Raw genomic sequence first — 21,023 nt, 5'->3', positions numbered from 1 at the left:
CCTACGAAACCCATGCCAACCTAACCTATTCCCATCCATCAACACAATCAGCCATACATCACCCGACAGCGACAACAAGTTCCAACGACTGCCACATTTAAATATCTACTCCACCAAATAAATCCCACCCTCTCCAACAAGAATCCTCCCCAACTGAACTAAGAAGTTATAATAACACAAGGGATCTAAGCAATAAACAAACAACTCAAAAAGTAAAGCTTAAAATTAATCCAAATTCCAAATGCCTGTATCAAAATAATCCATACATATATGCACCATTTTTAAAACCAACTTACATGGGCGATTTGACCTGCCATGGCTTGGAAGCTTCCCTCAAATAAGATATACTTAGCACTGATGAAACTAAGGACATAGAAAGGAATGAGATATCAGAGGAAAAGCTCTGATGATGATGGTGTAAAGAAATTTAAAAGGTAAACAAAGATGGGTAAATGTTTAATACATTTAGAAGCTCACAGTCACACAGAATCTAACGGGAGGAAAGTGTATTTACTGTAAGAGTAAGAACATAATAAACAAGCAACAGATACATAAACCCAACAAAAATTTACAGGGATCCTCACTGTATGTATGCAATGGCACAAATGGGGAGGGATTAACATGAAAAATATATCACAAGACATTGTTTCTGTATAAGGATACTCACGAGAGGAGAAGAGAGCACCGGCATCCAAGATATTGGCAAAAAGAAATTTTCAAAAAACACATCTCTTAATCATTATACATGACGGTCAGGGAAGCGACCAATTAGTCTGCACTGTTCTGGAAGCAAAGATGATGCTACTTGTCCATTGAGGGGGAAAAACTCACCATCAATACCACAACCATTATGTGTGTGTTTCCCAGCCTTAATCTTAACTGATTTCACCTGTATTTCAATGGAAGTTAAATCATGAGTTGATATTTATGCATACTGGACACAGTTAACAGATATACCATAAGAATCAGCAAACACCCATCGTACATCACAAAACAAATTGAAGAGGATGGGGCAACTATTCTTATGCGAAAAACAGTGCACAAACTACAACAAACATGTTCAAACCAGCCATAACTCTGCCTTGACAATTTTACAAAAAACTTGGGATGGGATCTATGGGCTCAACGACAATGTTTCTATATTTGAAATATGAAGTTTTTTATTGACTAAAGGAAAGTGATGCCCTTACCTTGACATATTCAACATATGGCAGTGAAAGGTGTTTACCCATCTGTAGCAGCAAGAAAAATCTCATCAACCTCAACCGCCCACTCCCATGAACTAAGAGCATATCCATGGTATTGTCATCATGTTCAGCTCTTGGAGCAACCACCTGAGAACTTTGCACGGTTCTGCATGCATGGTTGCACACAATGATGCCAAGAAATGGCCCCTTGGTCAATACCCATTTATCTTCAAGTCTTGGGACAACTTCCTTATTTATTCCTGAATCAACATCATCTGATGGCCCTGGTAACTCGATAGGATTTTCAACATCCCAATTAGCCTCAGTGTCCCACTTTGGTTCAGCATCCCAAATTGGACCAGGATCGGACAATGTTGAAGATATATCCTCTCTATCATTTGTTGCAGCATTACCCCAAGAACATCTCGAAGGATCATGTGCTGCAGTCAATCCACTCCATCCTTTATCTGTCCTTGATTTTGATCTGGTCCGTGGCCAGTTTAGAGTCGATGAGAGTGGTAACTGAGGATGAATAACTTCAGGCTCAGCTGTTACATTGCTTCTGCTAGATGACAGCCGTTTAGTCTTAGGATCAAGGCCTCGTACATACTCAGATGGTTCAGTGCTGGCGTGCATATTACTAGAAGTGTCCATCTCACCTCCAGACATTCGGCTAGGAGTCATTATTGAATCAATACTAGATAAACTCGAGGCTCTAGGAATGCCATCTATGCATGACCTCCTTATAACGTCTGTGTACAGGCCAGACATGTCAACTACATCCCGATCAGCAGAGGTTTTACCTTCTCGATCCTCTTTTTCTGCAGGAAGGTACTCCACTTCATAGTTGTACATTGGCAAACACAAAAACTTGAAGAACCCAGCAACAAAATATCGTAGAGGACCAAATCGTTTCTGATATTTCTCAGAAAGCTTTAAAACTGCAAGCCAGAAAAAAAGACACAAACATACAATTACAATTTCCTCACTAGGAACCCATAAAAGATGGGGAAATTATTTTATGCACTCATCAGTGTATATGCTAATAAAAGATTTCACTCAATCATTCTATACATCAGAAATCATGCATGTGTTCATCAAGTCTAATTTGCCTTCAATGTTGTTAATAATAAAGATCAAGGCCAAAAGTTACTAGAATGCAAATTCAAAGTAAAAAAGAACCATCTGACATAAGTAACTAAGAATGAAAATTTTCTAGTTCAGGATTACAGATAATTTTAAAGGAGTGCAAGGTGCTCAACCTTAAATAGGCAAATTGAAGCCAAAATATTCAAACAAAATCTGCAAATGATAAACAATGGCTAGTCTAGGAGTAATTCTGGTATGTGATTTCAATTAAACACAAACTTATGATGATGTTAGAACAGAAAAGGATGGGTACAGAATATAGCATTTTCTTAATGAAGAGAAAATGGAAACAAGTGAAAAGCAAAACCAGTCACCTTCTAAAAGCCAATAACAGCTACTAGTTGATGAGTGTAACATATGTGAGGTTGAATGCTCAAGTCATTCTAAAAGTATAATCATAGTCTAAGTGTACCTCACTCGAAATTGATGCAACATAGTAAGTACTATTTGGACAACATGCTCAAATGGTAATGCTAATGCCTGCTAGACCGAAGCATCAAAAAAGCAAACATAGGCCATTCAAAAGGAATAAGAAAAAAAGGATAATTGAAAGAAGACAACAGAGGTTGGTGGAATATAGAAACCAACAGAATTCTATGGCATCAGCCAGGGTGGATCATCATGTCACCAGTACATACCATCACTGACAAATCCATAATAGGAAACCGTCATTCCAAAGTGAATAATACCAGTCTGAATCCACTCAACAGCAAAAACATCTGTAGCTGTAAGACCTCCCTGAAACATAAAAGGGAGAACCACAATTGTAAGCAACAAAATGATTACCGGGAATTTAATGTTTCTATAACAAGAAGCATGTAGTATTCTTAACTCTTTTCCTTATTCCGCTGGTTATTAAAGAAAGAAGTTTCCACAAACAGAAACACAACAGCATGAGATATTTCTCCCAAACTTTGCATAGCAACATGTTAGGGTCATTAAGGTGTTGTTAAACAATTTCAGACCCATGTTTCAAAAAGGTTTTGAAAATCAATCAATAAAAGGGAGAAACAGAATAACCAGCAAGTAGAGCAAATCCCATCTTGAATTTCCTAAGCAGCTTTACCTTCACAATAGAAATCGCAGCAGAGACAGGATCTCTAACTCCAAGAACAGTCCAAACCAGTGAATTATCCGACCCTGCTGGTATAATTCCAATGGGTATAGAAATTCCTTCTTTCTGATTGTCTCTACTAAGCAGACCATTTAGAACCTACAAATATAAAATATATCAGGATGACATAACTAGTTAATAATGAAACTGAAATATCATCAGAATGCCAAAAAGAACACAACCCCATCCAAAGGACTATATATTTAATTACAATGCTTTGAAAAAGCATCGAGTCCCTATTCAGTACTGTAAAATCCTCACACCAGTCCCCCCCTAGAATGAAAAAGGAAAATCTGATGGTTTATGTAGTAATAACAATGAATAATCACGGGGCTTATTCAGAATCCAATATAATAAGTAGGTCTCAACTAAATAAATGGACAAAACTTTAGTGTAGGAGAGAAAAAAGAACCGTGGGTAAAAATGAAAAAGGATATAATAGAATCCAAAGTAGCCAATCCATGTTGCTGGAATAAGGATAGCTAACTAACAATTTCAGAGGCTATTTGCTATTAAGGAGTAATATATTTCTAAATTTAGGTTGATGAAATCTCAAAATAGACAATTTTGTATGATGTTGAGTGATTAGGAAAAACTTCATTAGATACAGATATTCAGATACAGCCTCAATCGAGAAGAAGTCCTCTCTACATTCAGAGGACAAGTGGTCATACTAGACAAGACCGTTAAGAATATTAATTTGAAAACCAAAGATGATTTACGTTACAAATTCAGAAACCATCCTATAAGATGCATGCATAGAAAACTGCACGGTATTCTTACCTTTATAAGGTCAAATTTGATATAAGCCCATGTTTACTTTGACTCCAAATCTTTAATACCATAAATAAGCAGGGGGAATATACTAGCGTAATGAGTAAACAGCGACCACAATGTACTTACAGAAACATAGTTATTAGTCCTTGCCTAAAACTATTTTCCATAAATAGATGGTCATTAGAGGTAAGTCCCTCAAAAAATTGATCCAGGAATCACACAATGACACAACAGAATACCAGTTACCTTATAATGTTTTTGAGTTATTCACTCATCAATTTAACCAAACAATACTAATGGTGTTGAAATGGGTTTATAAATAAATAGACCAGATGAAGCGAAACGTTCTCTAGAAAAAGAGAAAACAAATAAATAAAAACAAATATGAAATTCTTGAATAAAGTTGAAATAGCTAACCTCGTTGATAATGCCATCACCACCAACGCATATTATTCCTGAAAGGAAGTAGAATTATTTAAATTCATGCTAATGGAGATGATGATGGCAATCTTTAAAAATACAAGCAAAGCTAGAATAACGAAATAAATGATCAAGTATTACTACCATCAGGACATGTGCTGATATCAACTGTAGATGCCAACTTCTTGGCATGGCCTGCAGATGTTGTTTTGACTACCTCCAATTTAAACCCTGCAAGCTGCCACAGTTTGCATACAATGTCAAACTCTATAAAGCCCAAACTCCAAAACAGCTTTTTCTTGACAATAGTATACATATACGACAAGGGAGGGAAAGCAGTGATCTTACAACAAACGAATGAAGCAATACGTTACAGAAAAATGAAGATTAAGCACGTGACAAAACAAAATATCATTATCCAAAAAAAGTACCATTTGATCGTTCAATATTAAAGACTAAAGAAATCAGTAAATTATGCATTATTTTTGTACACGACATATGATGCCTTTCTATATTTTACTTCAATGATATCCATCCTTATAAGGAAATTCTATCAATCAAAGTTTGCCAAACATATGTCATATAATTGAAAGGCCCAATCACATGCAATGCCAAATATCCGAGTATCTACGATACTAGGGAGAAAATAACAGAGGAAAGATAAAACATAATTCAATATTTATCAAGACTTGGTCAAAGGCTATACATAGCTAAATAGTTTTGTTCCAGGTTTTCATTTTGACTATGATGTCATAGTAAATATTCAACCTTCTATAACTGTCGCAAAGATTCCTACGGCATCTTCAGTTTAAAAATTCCATTTTATCCAACCACACTTTTCCCCTACAAATATTTCCCAACAGAAAAATCAAGGCGTTCATACTTAAAGCAGTTATGCAGAAATGCTCCAATTAAGATCATAAAGAACGATTTGACCAAGGAACTCCAAGATTTAGATGCATCCAAGTAAAGGTAATCTAGCAATCTGAATATCTGATTCTCAAAGCATCAAGTTCATGTAAGAGAAAAAACACACTAATGATTTTATTTACTTATGGGTTGATATGGTAGAGAGGAAGAGAACTACAAAGTAACAACCAACAACAGTAATTATGATCAATGACAACCAATTCCAATGTATTAAAACTATAAATTATGTTGAAAGTAACAGTAATAGAATCTATACAAACCTGTAAAGATAGAAGACAAAGGGCATACCTTAAATATTGGTTCGACAATTCCATGGAAAACTTTACTAGAACGACCCCGACCTGACCTTGGATTCAATATGACGAGCATTTTTGGTGGATTGCTGCACCTGAAGACGAGCTCAGGAGGAGCATCTATTGGAAACAATTCAGAAGAAGCTTGCTTTTTTGAAGAAACTAAAGGGTGAGGCAAACAATTGATGAAACATTGCTGGTCTGCAAACCCACCAACCCATTGAACAGCTTCTTCTACACTAGAAGCCAAGAAACGAAAATCCTTTCGACTTCTCTTTGGTTTAATAAAGCATGAAAGGCCATAAGAACCCTTTTTTAGAGGGTATGAATGCACAGTGAAATGCCTAACACCGACATTGTAAGATACCTATAAAAAAAAAACTGAAAAGACTGATTGCAAACCCAAAAAGCCCAAAAATAAATACTCAATTCATTGCAAGGGTCTATTTCAGAGATTAAATGTTTACCGAGATAACATCACCAAGAGGCAAGACATGCGAACCCCAAACCAACGCCTTGCTAGTGAGTTTAGCAGCAACAGATTCTTGTTTGGCAATATCGGTAGAAGAATTCTGCTCTACATCGGCGGGATTAGCAATATTTGGGGTATTCTTTCTCTTATCCAAAATGAGCTTCCCTGTGTAAACCACATACCCAAGTAAATCAGACTTTTCATCCCCTCCGATGTCGATTCGATGCTCTTCCCCCTTAGATTTATCAGTCTGATCATCCGTGACAGGGGCTTCGCTGCGTTTGGAGGAAGCCTTGAGCTTCTTAGTACGTTTCTCTGGGAACACAATTGGGGAAGAGTGGGTTGCTATTTGGGAGCACAAGCTCAGCCGCCTCACCGACTGCTGAGAAGGCGGCGGAGGCGGCGACGACACTCTCACTGAAGGACTATTACTACTTCTCGACAGACTCCCACTCTTCTGCATATCCGTTCACGCGCTTCTGCTCCGTAATTGTAATCACCAAATTTCACAACCACGGGGAATAAATAAACAGATGGAGACATACAACAGAAAAAAGGAAATCTTTGTTTGTTTTTTTTGTTTTTTCTTAATTTTATTTTTTTCCTTTCTTATAATCACACGCCAGCTGTAGTAGAAGACCTGGAGATTATGATGACGGTGGGAACTCGAAAGCCACGAATTGCGATCAGAGGTCCCCCACAGCGCGAATCGTAGGATTAAATCTGGCAGATCAGCTCACGATTTTCAAATTTTACTTCGTTTTTTTCTTTTTAATATAGCTTTAATTTAAATTTTGTGAAAAAATATTATGAAATCATTTCGAGAGTCGACATGGTTTAAAAGAAATGAAAATTGAAACCTCACCTTAAAAAGAAGAATACGGAGTTTAATGCGGCGGATTGAGCGGCTGCCGGAATGAATTGAGTTCAGATAAGCGGATTCGTTGATTGAAACCTAAGGCGATGATGGTCCCTTCCTTTGTCAGTCTCACTTTCATGTCTACAATATATATGAGCCTACCTTTTTTTAAATAAAATTAAAATATTATTTTACTCAACCACTTTTTATTCCACTATTTTTTTAATATTATTATCTTTTATAAATATATATATAATATTAAAAGGAAAATTAAAGAAGGAAAAAAAAAAGAAAATTCGATTTGCGAGTCTTCCCTACGCACTGGCAGCCATTGACTTCCTCTTTTTGTTTTTTTTTTATATACCATAAATGTGTTTTTTTATATAAAATTTAATTCATACAATATAAATATTATAATAACCTTATTTTAAAATATAGTTAATATGATTTTTTTTTCGAAATAATACGCTGTTCTAGATTTATTTTTACATTACCAATAGAATAAAAAAAAACTCACAAGGTTGACATTTTCTTTTTAAGTTTTATTAATAAATTATAAGAAATTTATTAAAAAAATTAGATAATGATTAAATTAAGGAATAAAAAGGTTAGAGATAAGCATCAGCATTCCTTTAGATTTATACATTAGCTATGACCCCCTAGATCTCTACTATGCTCCGCCATTGAATGCATATACATATTGTATACCACTTAATTAGCTTATTTCCTCTATAAAAAAAATAAACGTAAAGAACATGCAAATATTGATAAAACTACAATTATTCTTAACCAAAGAAATAATTCATGGTGAAGACAATATATATTTGGACAAAAAAACCCGTGCTTAGAAAGATTTTTTTAGCATCATTTTTCTAGTAGAAAAAAATCAAATGGATACAAAATGTATTCAACTAGTATTTTTTGGACCATATCAATAAACTAGAGTCTTACTTCAAATTGTTTCATGCCATAAATAACTCAAGCGCTCAATAAATCCATTGGACAAAGCATATTTGCATCTCTTACAACCAACATAGTCTTTTGTTCTTGGAGCGAAAGCAATTTGGTTAGTTGTACATCCATCTAAGGTACCATTTCTAACACAGGTGGGATAGGTTCAGACACATTAACAACACATAATACATGTATCATAGTTTTTTTACTAAATATGACATGAGATCTATAATTTTCTTAACATCATAATATTTTCAATCTAGTAAACTTGTAAATAAATATAGTTAAAACTAGATGAATCAACAATTTACCAGAAATTTTTTAATCAATTTCCTCCGAGATCAACTCATAAGAAAGGAACAAGATACTTTGATTTCTTACATTTTCAAAAACATGATGTAGATTCCAATATGTTGCAAAAATCGATTTAAAAAATAGTATTTTTAGGTACAACATAAGTTTAATTTTTTTTCTTAAATCAAGCATTGTGATATTTATACTAATGAACTTTTAACCAAAATATATCAATGCTTTGTACGAGGTGGTCTAAGTAATTTCCCGACTTTCAACTGATTGAGCTTCTTTGTAATCCTCGAACCCCAAATTACTTTGAGCGTGGACTTAAACAAAATGAACTAAGTGCATAGAATAAATTTTTTTCTTAGCTTTTAGTGGAAAAGTTAATTTTCTTTATATAACAAAAACTATGAGTTTTTTACAGAAAATAAAATTTATTCTAAAAACAAATTATCTCTATTTTTTGATAGAATAACGATGGTCAATAATATGTATAAATGGGTTAGCTCATAGTTTATATTTATAAAAATACAGTACAATAATTCTGATGGAATAATATGTAATTAAATAATAATATTTTAATACAAAATACGAACCATACTAGAAGTAGAATACAGGGAGGTGGCATCCTTAGGGTATCTAGGGTTTGCCCCACCTCATATTGAAATCGAGTCTATTTGGGTCTTTTATGTATTGGGTACAATTATAAATGTTATTCGAACATTTATCCAACACTTATAATTTATCCAACCCAATAACTATTTTTTATTTCTCAAAATATTAACTAATTTGATTTAACTAAATTATTTTTCAATTGAATTATTTTCTCAATCCAATTCTAATTTCATTAAAGTCATGACAACTTTACCATATTAGTATAATGACTAATTAATTTAATTCTCACTTCAAAATTCGATTATTTAATTACAATCAATTTAAACAATAATTTGAAAAAATTAAATTAATTTCTAAGTAATGTTTTGTACTTAGCGAGAAAATACATTCAATGTAGATAATGATACATGCAATTTATTTCTTTTGTTTATTGTTTTCATTCATTTCCACAATTTATGGGTTTTAAATGCAATTCGTTTTAGGTTATCTCTAGAGAAAATATAGAATGAACATGGATAATAATTTCACATTAATCCAAATTAGTCCATATACTCCCATTTTTAATAAAATTCTAGTTAGAAGCATACAAATACTATAGTAGGCCTCCCTATGGATATCCGGTAACCACGCATATAAGGGTATAATCATTGATTTAACAACAAAAGCAAAAAGAAATCCAATAGAGAATATTATTTCCAGTGCAACAAGATAGGGTTGATTAGCTAATATTTCAAAATTCATTGATGGTTCATTAGAACCGTATAAACCAAGACCCAAAACTCCCATTAATAGAAAAATGGAACCCTACAATGTACAAAATAAAATCCGTAGCTAAGAATAGATGTTTCTTCCAATCCCCCTCCCAACACGGATAGAAGTAGATAAATGAGAATTAATTTGAACTCCCACCTGATGAGAAAACGGATTAAATCAAATTTTTATCATTTTTGAGGGGCTAAAGTATAATTTTATCATTACTAATTTAAAATTTTATAAATAATAAAGGGTCTAAATTAAAATTTTATCATTTTAGGGGGGGCTATGACCCCCCTAGATCTCTACTATGCTCCGCCATTGAATGCATATACATATTGTATACCACTTAATTAGCTTATTTCCTCTATAAAAAAAACAAAAGTAAAGAACATGCAAATATTGATAAAACTACAATTATTGTTAACCAAAGAAATAATTCATTGTGAAGACAAGATATATTTGGACAAAAAAAACCTTAGAAAGATTTTTTTAGCATCAATTTTCTAGTAGAAAAAAAAAATCAAATGGATTCAAAATGTATTCAACTAGGATTTTTTGAACCATATCAATAAACTAGAGCCTTACTTCAAATTGTTTCATGCCATAAATAACTCAAGCGCTCAATAAATCCATTTGACAAAGCATATTTGCATCTCTTACAACCAACAGAGTCTTTTGTTCTTGGAGCGAAAGCAATTTGGTTAGCTATACATCCATCTAAGGTACCATTTCTAACACATGTGGGATAGGTTCAGACACATTAACAACACCTAATACATGTATCATAGTTTTTTACTAAATATGAGAGGAGATCTATAAATTTTTTAACATCATAATATTTTCAATCTAGTAAACTTGTAAATAAATATAGTTAAAACTAGATGAATCAACAATTTACCAGAAATTTTCTAATCAATTTCCTTCGAGATCAACTCATAAGAAAGGAACAAGATACTTTGATTTCTTACATTTTCAAAAACATGATGTAGATTCCAACATATGTTGCAAAAATCGATTTAAAAAAATAGTGTTTTTAGGTACAACATAAGTTTAATTTTTTTTTTCTTAAATCAAGCATTGTGATATTTATACTAATGAACTTTTAACCAAAATATATCAGTGCTTTGTACGAGGTGGTCTAAGTCATTTTCCGACTTTTAACCGACTGAGCTTCTTTGTAATCCTCGAACCCCAAATTACTTTGAGCGTGGCTTAAACAAAACAAACTAAGTGCATAGAATAGATTTTTTTCTTAGCTTTTAGTGGAAAAGTTAATTTTCTTTATATAACAAAAAAATATGAGCTTTTATAGAAAATAAAATTTATTCTAAAAACAAATTATCTCTATAATATGTGTAAATAGGTTAGCTTATAGTTTATATTTATAAAAATACAGTACAATAATTCTGATGGAATAATATGTAATTAAATAATAATATTTTAATACAAAATACGAACTATACTAGAAGTAGAATAAAGGGGGGGGCATCCTTAGGGTATCTAGGGTTTGCCACACATCATATTGAAATCGAGTCTATTTGAGTCTTTTATGTATTGGGTACAATTATAAATGTTATTTGAACATTTATCCGATACTTATAATTTATCCAACCCAATAACTATTTTTTATTTCTCAAAATATTAATTAATTTGATTTAACTAAATTATTTTTCAATTGAATTATTTTCTCAATCCAATTCTAATTCCATTAAGGTCATGACAAATTTACCATATTAGTATAATGACTAATTAATTTAATTCTCACTTTGAAATTCGATTATTTAATTACAATCAATTTAAATAATAATTTGAAGAAATTAAATTAATTTCTAAGTAATCTTTTGTACTTAGCGAGAAAACACATTCAATGTGGATAATGATACATGCGATCTATTTCTTTTGTTTATTATTTTCATTCATTTCCACAATTTATGGGTTTTAAATGCAATTCGTTTTAGGTTATCTCGAGCTAGCGGAGGGACAAATTTGACATATATAATTAAGACTCAAATAATTTGTAATTAAGTTTGCAGGTCTTCACCTATTAATTAAACTTCTTTAATCATGAAGTCATTTCACTATAGTATATGATTTGCCCTTATAGGGTTATGATTCCATTGTTGTGGAATAACGTTATCTCATGCGGAAGTCATATTCACAACATACTAGCTTTCGATTCCTTATCTATTTGGATTCAAGTTTTCAATACATAAAAGTATACAAATCACGCATGCATAGTTCATTATTCACTCAGGATTAAGGTATGTCACAATATGAATGCCACAAGTGAATAATTTATAAACGAATCTAGGATAAATTCGACTAGGATCCTATTAGATGTATTGTCAGTCTAAACAACGATACCTATCTCTAAGTTCTGGAGTTATCTGCTCTGATGTCCAATATAAGACATCTCCTCAATTGGACTGGATAGACAATATAATAGTCTTCTAGTCGATTTTCTCAATTTCGATTAGACCAAGGATTTTTAAAGATCTAATCACATAATGCAACTTAATATTAGTTAAACATTAAATAATTAATGAGTAGTTAGATCACCTATTTAACAATCGCTACGAGCGTTATAGTTTTCAAGAAACAAACTGGTTCATAAAAGCATTTTCCAATCAATTCAAAAAATTAGTACTTTTGTTTCAAGCCTACATTCTAAAATTAGACTCATTGCTGGATATTGAACCAGGTTCGTTGCTACAATAAACTAAGAGGTGGTCGCCTCCAGTAAAACCTTTAGGATATGTTTGGTTCAGTGTATTACCTAATACAATACAGGCCGAATACGCGCGTATTACATGACGCCTCTAATCCGGCGTTTGGTTCGCTGTAATAGGCATTACGGGCGTAAACCAATCCCGACCTAATCCCCTTTTTCGCTGCTTTTGTAATCCCTTCCCAAATCCCTGTAATACCTATTACGTCCGCCTTCCGTCCCCTGCTCTCTGTTTTACCCTCCCTCCCTACCCGACCCTCTCCTATTCTGTCCTCAAAATTTCTCCTTCCATCTCCCACCGTTTTTGTTTATTATTCTGTCCACATCGTTTCTTCAGTCTCTGTCTCCTCCCATTTCCTCCCAACCCTATCTGCAACTCTCTACTGCTCTTCAATATTTTCACAAAATTGGAAATACCTGATAGCTGAATCCAGTGAATCCTTTGAAAGTGAAGCGTTTTTCGGGTCATCACCTCTAATCCAATATCGGGTGAGTTTTATTTCGGACCGAAATTAATCTGCCAATTCTTTTGTTCGACAATCTTTTATCAAATATTTTTGCATGGTTATGAATCTTTAGTCTTCAGTAGTTTCTGTTGAAATTGCTATTTTATTTTATGAAATTGTTGCTGATTTCATTGGAATTATTGTATAATTGCACTTGTGGCTTTTTATTCTTCAGTAGTTTAATGCTGATTTCATGGTTATGAATCTTTTACTCTTCTGTAGTTTTAGTTAACGAAAGTTTTTCTGGGTTTAATATCCCTTGCCTGGTTCACTCGGTTTCGAAGAACAGGATGCTAAAACCTTTGCTTCCTGGGTATGATTTTCAGTGATCATTTCCCTTGTTTTAATTGAACCTAAAGCTTAATCAAGTTGGTTCGTGCGATAATTGTTTTGTATGCAGGGTATTGATTATTTGAAGTATGATAACTGTCACCATGATGGATCAAAGCCAATTGAAAGGTGGTGTAGTTGTCTTCTTTGTTTTGATTTGCAGCCATATTATATGCTTATATATTGCTTTAATTTTTCGTGTAGATATCCTGTTATGTCTAAAGCTTTGAAGAAGGCTGGCCGCCCCATATTCTTTTCTCTGTGTGAATGGTACTGTCTAAATCACAGTTTGATTTAAGCTTTTAATTTAAGTAACGATTTTCTGATTCTTTTTTTTTTTTTACTTTGCCATGTGTTTGATTTTTTGTTTCTTAGGAGAGAAATGCACCCTGCTGAATGGGGTTTCCATGTAGGAAATAGCTGGAGGACAACTTGTGACATAACTGATACATGGGAAAGGTAAAGATTTGTTAACGTATTTGGAGGATGTTAGAGTCGGCCTAGAGTATAACTTACGATATTTTGTTGCCTGGCAGTATGATTTCGAGAGCTGATCAAAATGAATTGTATGCTCAATATGCAAGGCCCGGTGGTTGGAATGGTTAGAGTTTTCTTCTAGTTCTGCAATTTTTTTTGAACCATATTAAATGTTTTGTGATTACAATTCTTGTTATATCGATAGATCCGGACATGCTTGAGATCGGGAATAGAGGGATGACGAAAGATGAATATATAGTACATTTCAGCTTATGGGCTATTTCCAAGGTATTACAATTGATATTCACCTTTTTTATGCTTGTTGATATGCATGATGTTGCATATCTGGTCTGAAAAACATGAATGCTATTGCAGGCTCCTCTTCTTCTCGGCTGCGACATAAGGAATATGACACAAGAGACTATAGAGATCATTTCAAACAAAGAGGTCATTGCTGTTAACCAAGGTACATAATTAGAAGTACAGTTCTTCAAAAACGCTTTAATGCATCAATAGTTATCTAACTTTTTTAACTTAATGCGATCTTCTGCATTAGATTCTTATGGTATTCAAGCTAGGAAGGCTAGGATGCACGGTGATGAAGAGGTGAAACCTATGCAACAACCCCTTTTGCTTAACCATATGATCATATAACATGCTCGGATTGGTCACTTACCTTTTCGGTGCCTTGTAACAGATTTGGGTTGCGCCACTTTCCAGCTATAGGACAGTAGTTGTCATTCTCAATAGGGGTTCAGTTCGCTATTCTGTAACCGCGTTCTGGGAGGATATGGGACTAGACCCCAACACTGTAGTTGAAGCTAGGGACCTTTGGGAGGTACTCAAATTATAGCTACAAGCTTTATAGTATATCCTACTGTCATTTTCCATTGCTTTAGTTCACTTATTCATGCACATATATGAATCTCTTGCAGCATAAAACACTGAAGAACCGATTTGTGGGCAATATTACAACAATGTTGAACCCTCATTCATGCAAAATGTATGTGTTGAAACCAATTTCTTGAACTTAGTGATTCTTGAATTGGGTCACTTTCTTTTCTTTTTTTCTTTTGGATTAGCATTTTGGAATTAGGAATTAGTTCTTTAATAATATTTGATGAAGAAAGCTTTCCTCTTTAATGTAGTTGGATTAGCACTTGTAATTAGTTTCTTAATAATATGAATGAAGTAAGCTTTTTTACTCCAATGTCAGATGTGGTTGCTGTACTCTTGCAGATTTTTTTCATATTTATTCATTAGATTCAAGTCATTGAAGATGATAAAAACAGAAATGAATTGGACTTAATTACTACAAATCCAGGTCTCCAAATTGTATTATATATTATGGTTTGAGTAAATTCATATAAGAATATTAATTATTAAGAATTTTATTAAATTATATATTTTAATTAAAATATATTTAATAATAATTATGTTTAAATATGATTAAATTATTTATTATTGATATTAATCTTATTAAAATTTAAATAAAATAATTTACCAAAACAAATTTCTGCTAATTATTAAGAATTTTATTAAATTATATATTTTAATTAAAATATATTTAATAATAATTATGTTTAAATATGATTAAATTATTTATTATTGATATTAATCTTATTAAAATTTAAATAAAATAATTTACCAAAACAAATTTCTGCTAATTATTAAGAATTTTATTAAATTATATATTTTAATTAAAATATATTAAATAATAATTATGTTTAAATATGATTAAATTATTTATTTTTGATAATAAATAATCTTATTAAAATTTAAATAACAATAACAATAATCATTTATCAAAACAAATTTATACTAAGGGTATTCTGGTCATTTTAGTTTTCTCCATTATGCTATTACACCTCTATTACATTCAACCAAACACAGTTTTACTATTACGCCTCTATTCCATTACATTCAACCAAACAGTTGATTTGCTATTACACCTCTATTCCATTACACCTCTAATCCAATCCAATACACCTCTAATCCAATACAGCGAACCAAACGTGCTCTTAGTAAATGTTAATTTTGCAAGGCACCCTCAAAGCAATATAGTACACATGCATCACTGTTAGGAATCATGATGGTCTAGTCATGGCTTCTTTAGTTTATAAGAACAAAATTATTCCTCATTCTTTTGCCACCCAATTCATGTTAGAATTGGGATTCCAAAACGGCTGTTAAGATGCAAATGAAAAATCTTTATGTATGAATTTTGCAAAGTGTTAATTCAACCATGCACGTAGTGTTAATTCTTTTGCAACAAATTAATGTAGCACTTATGGGGTAGAGGAGGTGCCATTCATGAAAGCAAATCACTGGTGGATCGATCTGTCTGAATCGCCTTTATAGGAACACATTTCTTCTTCTTCTTCTTCTTCTTCTTCTTCTTCTTCTTCTTCTTCTTCTTCTTCTTCTTCTTCTTCTTTTGCCATTCTTCGGGTATCCGTTCCATGCATGTAATTTTCTCGTATTTCTTTCAATGATGCAAGGCTTTCGGTGGGAAGAGTTTGAGGTTTCATCCATAAGTCTTGCTAGTTCTCTTTGGTTTTGCACTTTTAATTTTTCCCTTTTTTTTTTTTGGTGTTGGGAATGGCCAAAGTAGGCGGCTATTGCTTTTTCCAAGTCTTTCTTGTTCTCTTTTTTAATGAATACCAACCTTCTTACACTGAAAAAGAAAAAGAACAAAACAAAGCAACACGATAATGAGAGACCACAACAAATCATGATCTCACCCTCTTAAGTCATGTTCAACCACTACCCATCATGAATTGAAAAACCAAATCCGATGTCGAAAGGCTTCTACTACTATAACTACCCTCTAATGCATTCACATGATACTTTTTCACACAAAAGAAAAAAAAAAGCATCAACCATCATCAGAATAACCTTTGAGGTGGTTTAGGCCTGAAACACAAGCTCACAATCAACCACAAGGAGCTTTGGTCGTGCTCAATGAGGCCCTTGCTCTTGTTACTTCTCCAGTTCCTTGTTCTTGAATTGGCCGAGAAGGAGCTTTGGTCTTGCTATATGAAAACAAATGTTTTCAATTTTAATGATTCGTTTAGTAATTACGGTATTATTTTTTACATATATTTTAATATATGAGTTAGTAATAAATTAATTTAATTGGTACTATTTAGTTACTCTCATGACAAGGGCGTATCTAGGGAGGCTGGTAACGGCCCAACCCCCTTAAAATGGAAAATTTTTTATTTAGATCCTTTAGAATTTTTAAAATTTTAAATTAGTAAAGGAAAAATTGTACTTTACCCCCTAAAATGATAAAATTTTGATTTAATCCTTTAAAAAATATGAAAATATAGGTTGTTCAAATGGTGAAATCACATTTTTACTATCGTAAAAATTACAATTTAATTTCGGCTTCCCCTAACAAAGAGGAGACAAAATTTTTACTTATTTTAAAGAGGTATTGATTTTTACAAGAGTCTTTACTCAGCTTTTTGATTTCAACTTTAAATCTGTATTCGTTATTCTTTATTTTATATCTAACTATTGCAATACATATGTAATAAATAAGTTTTTTTTCGTAATATTACACTAGAACCAAATGAAGCATATGAATTCATATGAATAAATCCTAGTTCAAACACATAAACGCAAAAATATTCTTTTATTAATAGTTTTTCAGATATTAAACCTAGTACTCTAATTTAAATCCATATAAATGTAATTTTTTTATTTTACTTCTCATATTTTTAATATATAAAAATAAGTACCAAACATGTTTGTGTTTTCACTATGAAAACAAATTTTTATTTTTATTTAATAAATATGCTCTTCAAATTTTTAAAATAGAAAATATTTTACAAAAATAAAAATAAAAAATACTTACCAAATGAAGGCAAAAAGAGTTAAAAACATAAGGATAAGTCCATAATCTTAGAGAAAATATAAAAAAAAAACACAATAGTAACCAAATTGTTTTTAATAAATTTTAAACACTTTTCTTTAGTTTTTAATAATTTCAAGAATTTCTTATAATTCTTAAATAATTTTCTATATTTTTAATTCTTTATAATTATTTTGAAAAGCCATGGGCAAAATAAACTTAGACAAATGTTTGCTTAGGTTGTTGAAGTTTATCTTAAATGTTAGCATGCGATACACGTATCATGCCATGTGTCACTATCTAATTGCTTTGCCATCCATATCAGCTTTTAATAGTAGAAATAAATTGATTTTTTTTAATAGGACTAATTTACTGTTTAATCTAACATATGAAAATTAACTTACTTATATTTTTAAGTAAATAAAATAAAATACACATTAACTTTTAATAGAGGAGGTGGAGGGCACTTTTACCATTAAACCATTAGAAATCAATAAACCACTAATATCATGTGTAAGTAGCCCACAAACTTGAGGTGGCTGATCAAATCGCTGTAAGACTCCATTAGGATCATATGCCAGTCTCGACATAAAATAAGCAACTCTATTAGCTTACAACCCCCTGATGTTCTCCAACAAAAGCTGAAAGAGGCAGCCCGCTTGTACTTCTGCCATCCACATAATGTTCCTCACCCAACTGAAAGCATTTCGTAATAACGTCCACACGGCTGAAATTCTGGTTCTTGAAAAGGAATGCATTCCTTTGTTCCCATAATATGCTCCATCTAAGATTCCAGACAACGATCCCAACTCAGTCTTGCGATTTACCCATCATCCAATTACACAAATTTGATGAACTGAGGCTAGAGTTCTAGATTTCCAGACCAACGTATGTAGGCAGTCAGCTATTGGTCGCTAATCCACGTGCCACCGCTGCCCATAGTTAATACATTTCTGGATCGAATTTAAACATGATATTAATTAATACATTTTATATTTATTAAAGTTTGGTCCAGCATGAAATATGAATTTAAACTAGCTCATATTTGTAAATAGTTAACCCATGCTCATTTAGACCTGGTCATATTATTTATTTTTAATTTTTATAAAGTATATTTATATTATTTTAATTTAGTATTTAACAATTTTATATATTTTTATTTATTAAAATTTTTGAATATTTACATTCTAATAGTATTAAATATTTAGGATAAATTTATTTTTGTGTTATAAATTATATAATATATAAAAATAACATTACAAACATTAAAAAACGGATTAGGCTGACTTGAGTCTCGACCCATATCCATTTTTCAAGTTTAATATTTTTCAAATGAATCGTGAAGCTTAAACAAATAACCTCTCATGCTCTCCATTAAATTCTAATTTATTTTCCTCTAAATAAATCTAAGGGCACGTTTGGTTCGCTGTATTGGATTAGAGGCGTATTGGATTAGAGGTGTATTGGGATTAGAGGTGTATTGGATTAGAGGTGTAATAGCTAATCCACTGTTTGGTTGAATGTAATGGAATAGAGGCGTAATAGTAATCTTGTGTTTGGTTGAATGGAATAGAGGTGTAATAGCATAATGGAAAAAACTAAAATGACTAGAATACCCTTAGCATAAATTTATTTTGGTAAATGATTATTGTTATTGTTATTTAAATTATAATAAGATTATTATTATCAATAATAAATAATTTAATCATATTTAAACATAATTATTATTAAATATATTTTAATTAAAATATATAATTTAATAAAATTCTTAATAATTAATATTCTTATATTAATTTACTGAAATCATAATATATGATACTGTAAAATATAAATTAACATAATTATTATTAAATATATTTTAATTAAAATATATAATTTAATAAAATTCTTAATAATTAATATTCTTATATTAATTTACTGAAATCATAATATATAATACTACAATACTTACAAATTCTATTAATCTGGTCCTAACTTTAAAAAATTATTCAATAAACTTAACCTTCAATTTTACATATTATATCAATTTAACCTTTATTCTTAAAATTCAAAAATAAAAATTAAAAAACTAAAAAATTTAAACATTTATTTTTCGATAAAAATACATACAAAATTATAAAAATATTTATAAATAAATGAATATCTATTTTTCTCATTTTTTAACATGACATTTATTTATTAGAATAATAAATTTATAAATAAAACAATTTAAGGAGAAAAAGCAATGAAAAAGAATTAGACAAATTTAAAAAATATTAAACATTAACTTGGCTGGATCTTGTACAAGGAAAACAAAGCCATTAACTTGGCAACCATACATCTGAAATAAGCATATGAAATTGAAGTTCAAAATAATCAAAGAAAATGAAGCTTCAAAATGTGTGACATTGAACACATAATCAATTACAGAAAAGTTGCTATGTTTTGGCACTAAAAGCAACCGCAAGCCACAACTACCAGCATGTCAAGGATTAAATTTGTTTTGGCACTAAAAGTAAACCACAAGTCACAAGAACCAGCATGTCAAGGATTGAATTTGTTTGGGCACTAAAAGCAACCGCAATCGCAAGCCACAAGTACCAGTCCAACCCCTTAACCTACAGCTTAATTGCAGAAACCTTATGAGCCCTCAAACTAATATATATTGCCGAATCTTGGTAAGAAGAAGCAAAGGAGAGAAAAGGGGTTTTCCAGGAATGAAAGAAAATGAAAATGAATACCTTGAAAACGGCATAATTAGAAAACAACATGCTCAGTTAGTAAGCAATAAAGAATATTTAGTTTAAATGACAGGAAGGAAGTCTAATTCATTATGCACTCCTTTGTGCTAATAGGAACCATTTCATAGTCGAGCATACCAACAATCAGAAATAAAAACTTATATAATATCCAAGGCAACACCAATGTTCGTGAAGAGAATTCAGAATTACGAACAGCCAAAAACAAAACTTGAAAATAAACTACATAAAAGCGTTCAATGTTATATTTCATATTTACTCCAGGCTAATGCTATTTTCTCCACCAATTTTAAAAACATTGAGCATGACTAACTATCCACAGAAGCAAGTAAGAAAACGAAATTCTAAATTCCACAAAAGAAACCAACTACTGCAAAACTTGAGAGCATCAGGAATAACCATTCTCTTGTCTTGTCATATGGTGCAAGAATCCCCTCATAAGCCTTTAATTCACACCAAAGAAAGCTGCCACTCCATGCTTAGTCTTTGCAAGGAATCATCCTGCAATCAAAGCAAATATCAATTACCATAAGGACAGTCAAAATGAAGCCCAGTTATA

At 31.7% G+C, this 21,023-nt stretch overlaps 2 protein-coding genes across 4 annotated transcripts; one reads left to right on the top strand and one right to left on the bottom strand.

Annotated features, from left to right (window-relative positions):
• Window positions 1-445: 445 nt before the first annotated feature.
• On the bottom strand, window positions 446-7,363 carry LOC107940988 (sphingoid long-chain bases kinase 1). Of its 3 annotated transcripts, XM_041108134.1 has the most exons (10): window positions 7,208-7,363; window positions 6,983-7,065; window positions 6,338-6,821; window positions 5,866-6,237; window positions 4,792-4,885; window positions 4,645-4,682; window positions 3,403-3,549; window positions 2,975-3,074; window positions 1,191-2,128; window positions 446-889 (listed from the first exon to the last, which is right to left on the bottom strand). In XM_041108134.1, the coding sequence occupies exons 3-10, from the start codon at window positions 6,803-6,805 to the stop codon at window positions 740-742; spliced, it is 2,307 nt and encodes a 768-aa protein (XP_040964068.1). In that variant the 5' UTR covers window positions 6,806-6,821; window positions 6,983-7,065; window positions 7,208-7,363; the 3' UTR covers window positions 446-739. The 3 variants fall into 3 exon arrangements, with proteins under 3 accessions (XP_040964068.1, XP_040964067.1, XP_040964069.1); XM_041108133.1 differs by having other exon boundaries at window positions 6,338-7,065; XM_041108135.1 differs by lacking the exon at window positions 6,983-7,065 and having other exon boundaries at window positions 7,208-7,339.
• A 5,947-nt stretch (window positions 7,364-13,310) lies between these two features.
• LOC107940985 (alpha-galactosidase 1-like) lies at window positions 13,311-15,074 on the top strand (the record flags this gene model as incomplete). The annotated part of the gene is made up of 10 exons (XM_041107869.1): window positions 13,311-13,370; window positions 13,458-13,516; window positions 13,592-13,657; window positions 13,763-13,846; window positions 13,924-13,988; window positions 14,070-14,152; window positions 14,240-14,330; window positions 14,421-14,470; window positions 14,562-14,702; window positions 14,800-15,074. Coding segments are annotated over 10 exons (792 nt in total), but the record flags the coding sequence as incomplete, so codon positions are not given.
• Between the last annotated feature and the right edge of the window lie 5,949 nt (window positions 15,075-21,023).

This window comes from Gossypium hirsutum, chromosome D12, assembly GCF_007990345.1.
Source record: "Gossypium hirsutum isolate 1008001.06 chromosome D12, Gossypium_hirsutum_v2.1, whole genome shotgun sequence".
NCBI lineage: Eukaryota > Viridiplantae > Streptophyta > Magnoliopsida > Malvales > Malvaceae > Gossypium > Gossypium hirsutum.
This window is presented reverse-complemented; position numbering and strand designations above follow the sequence as displayed.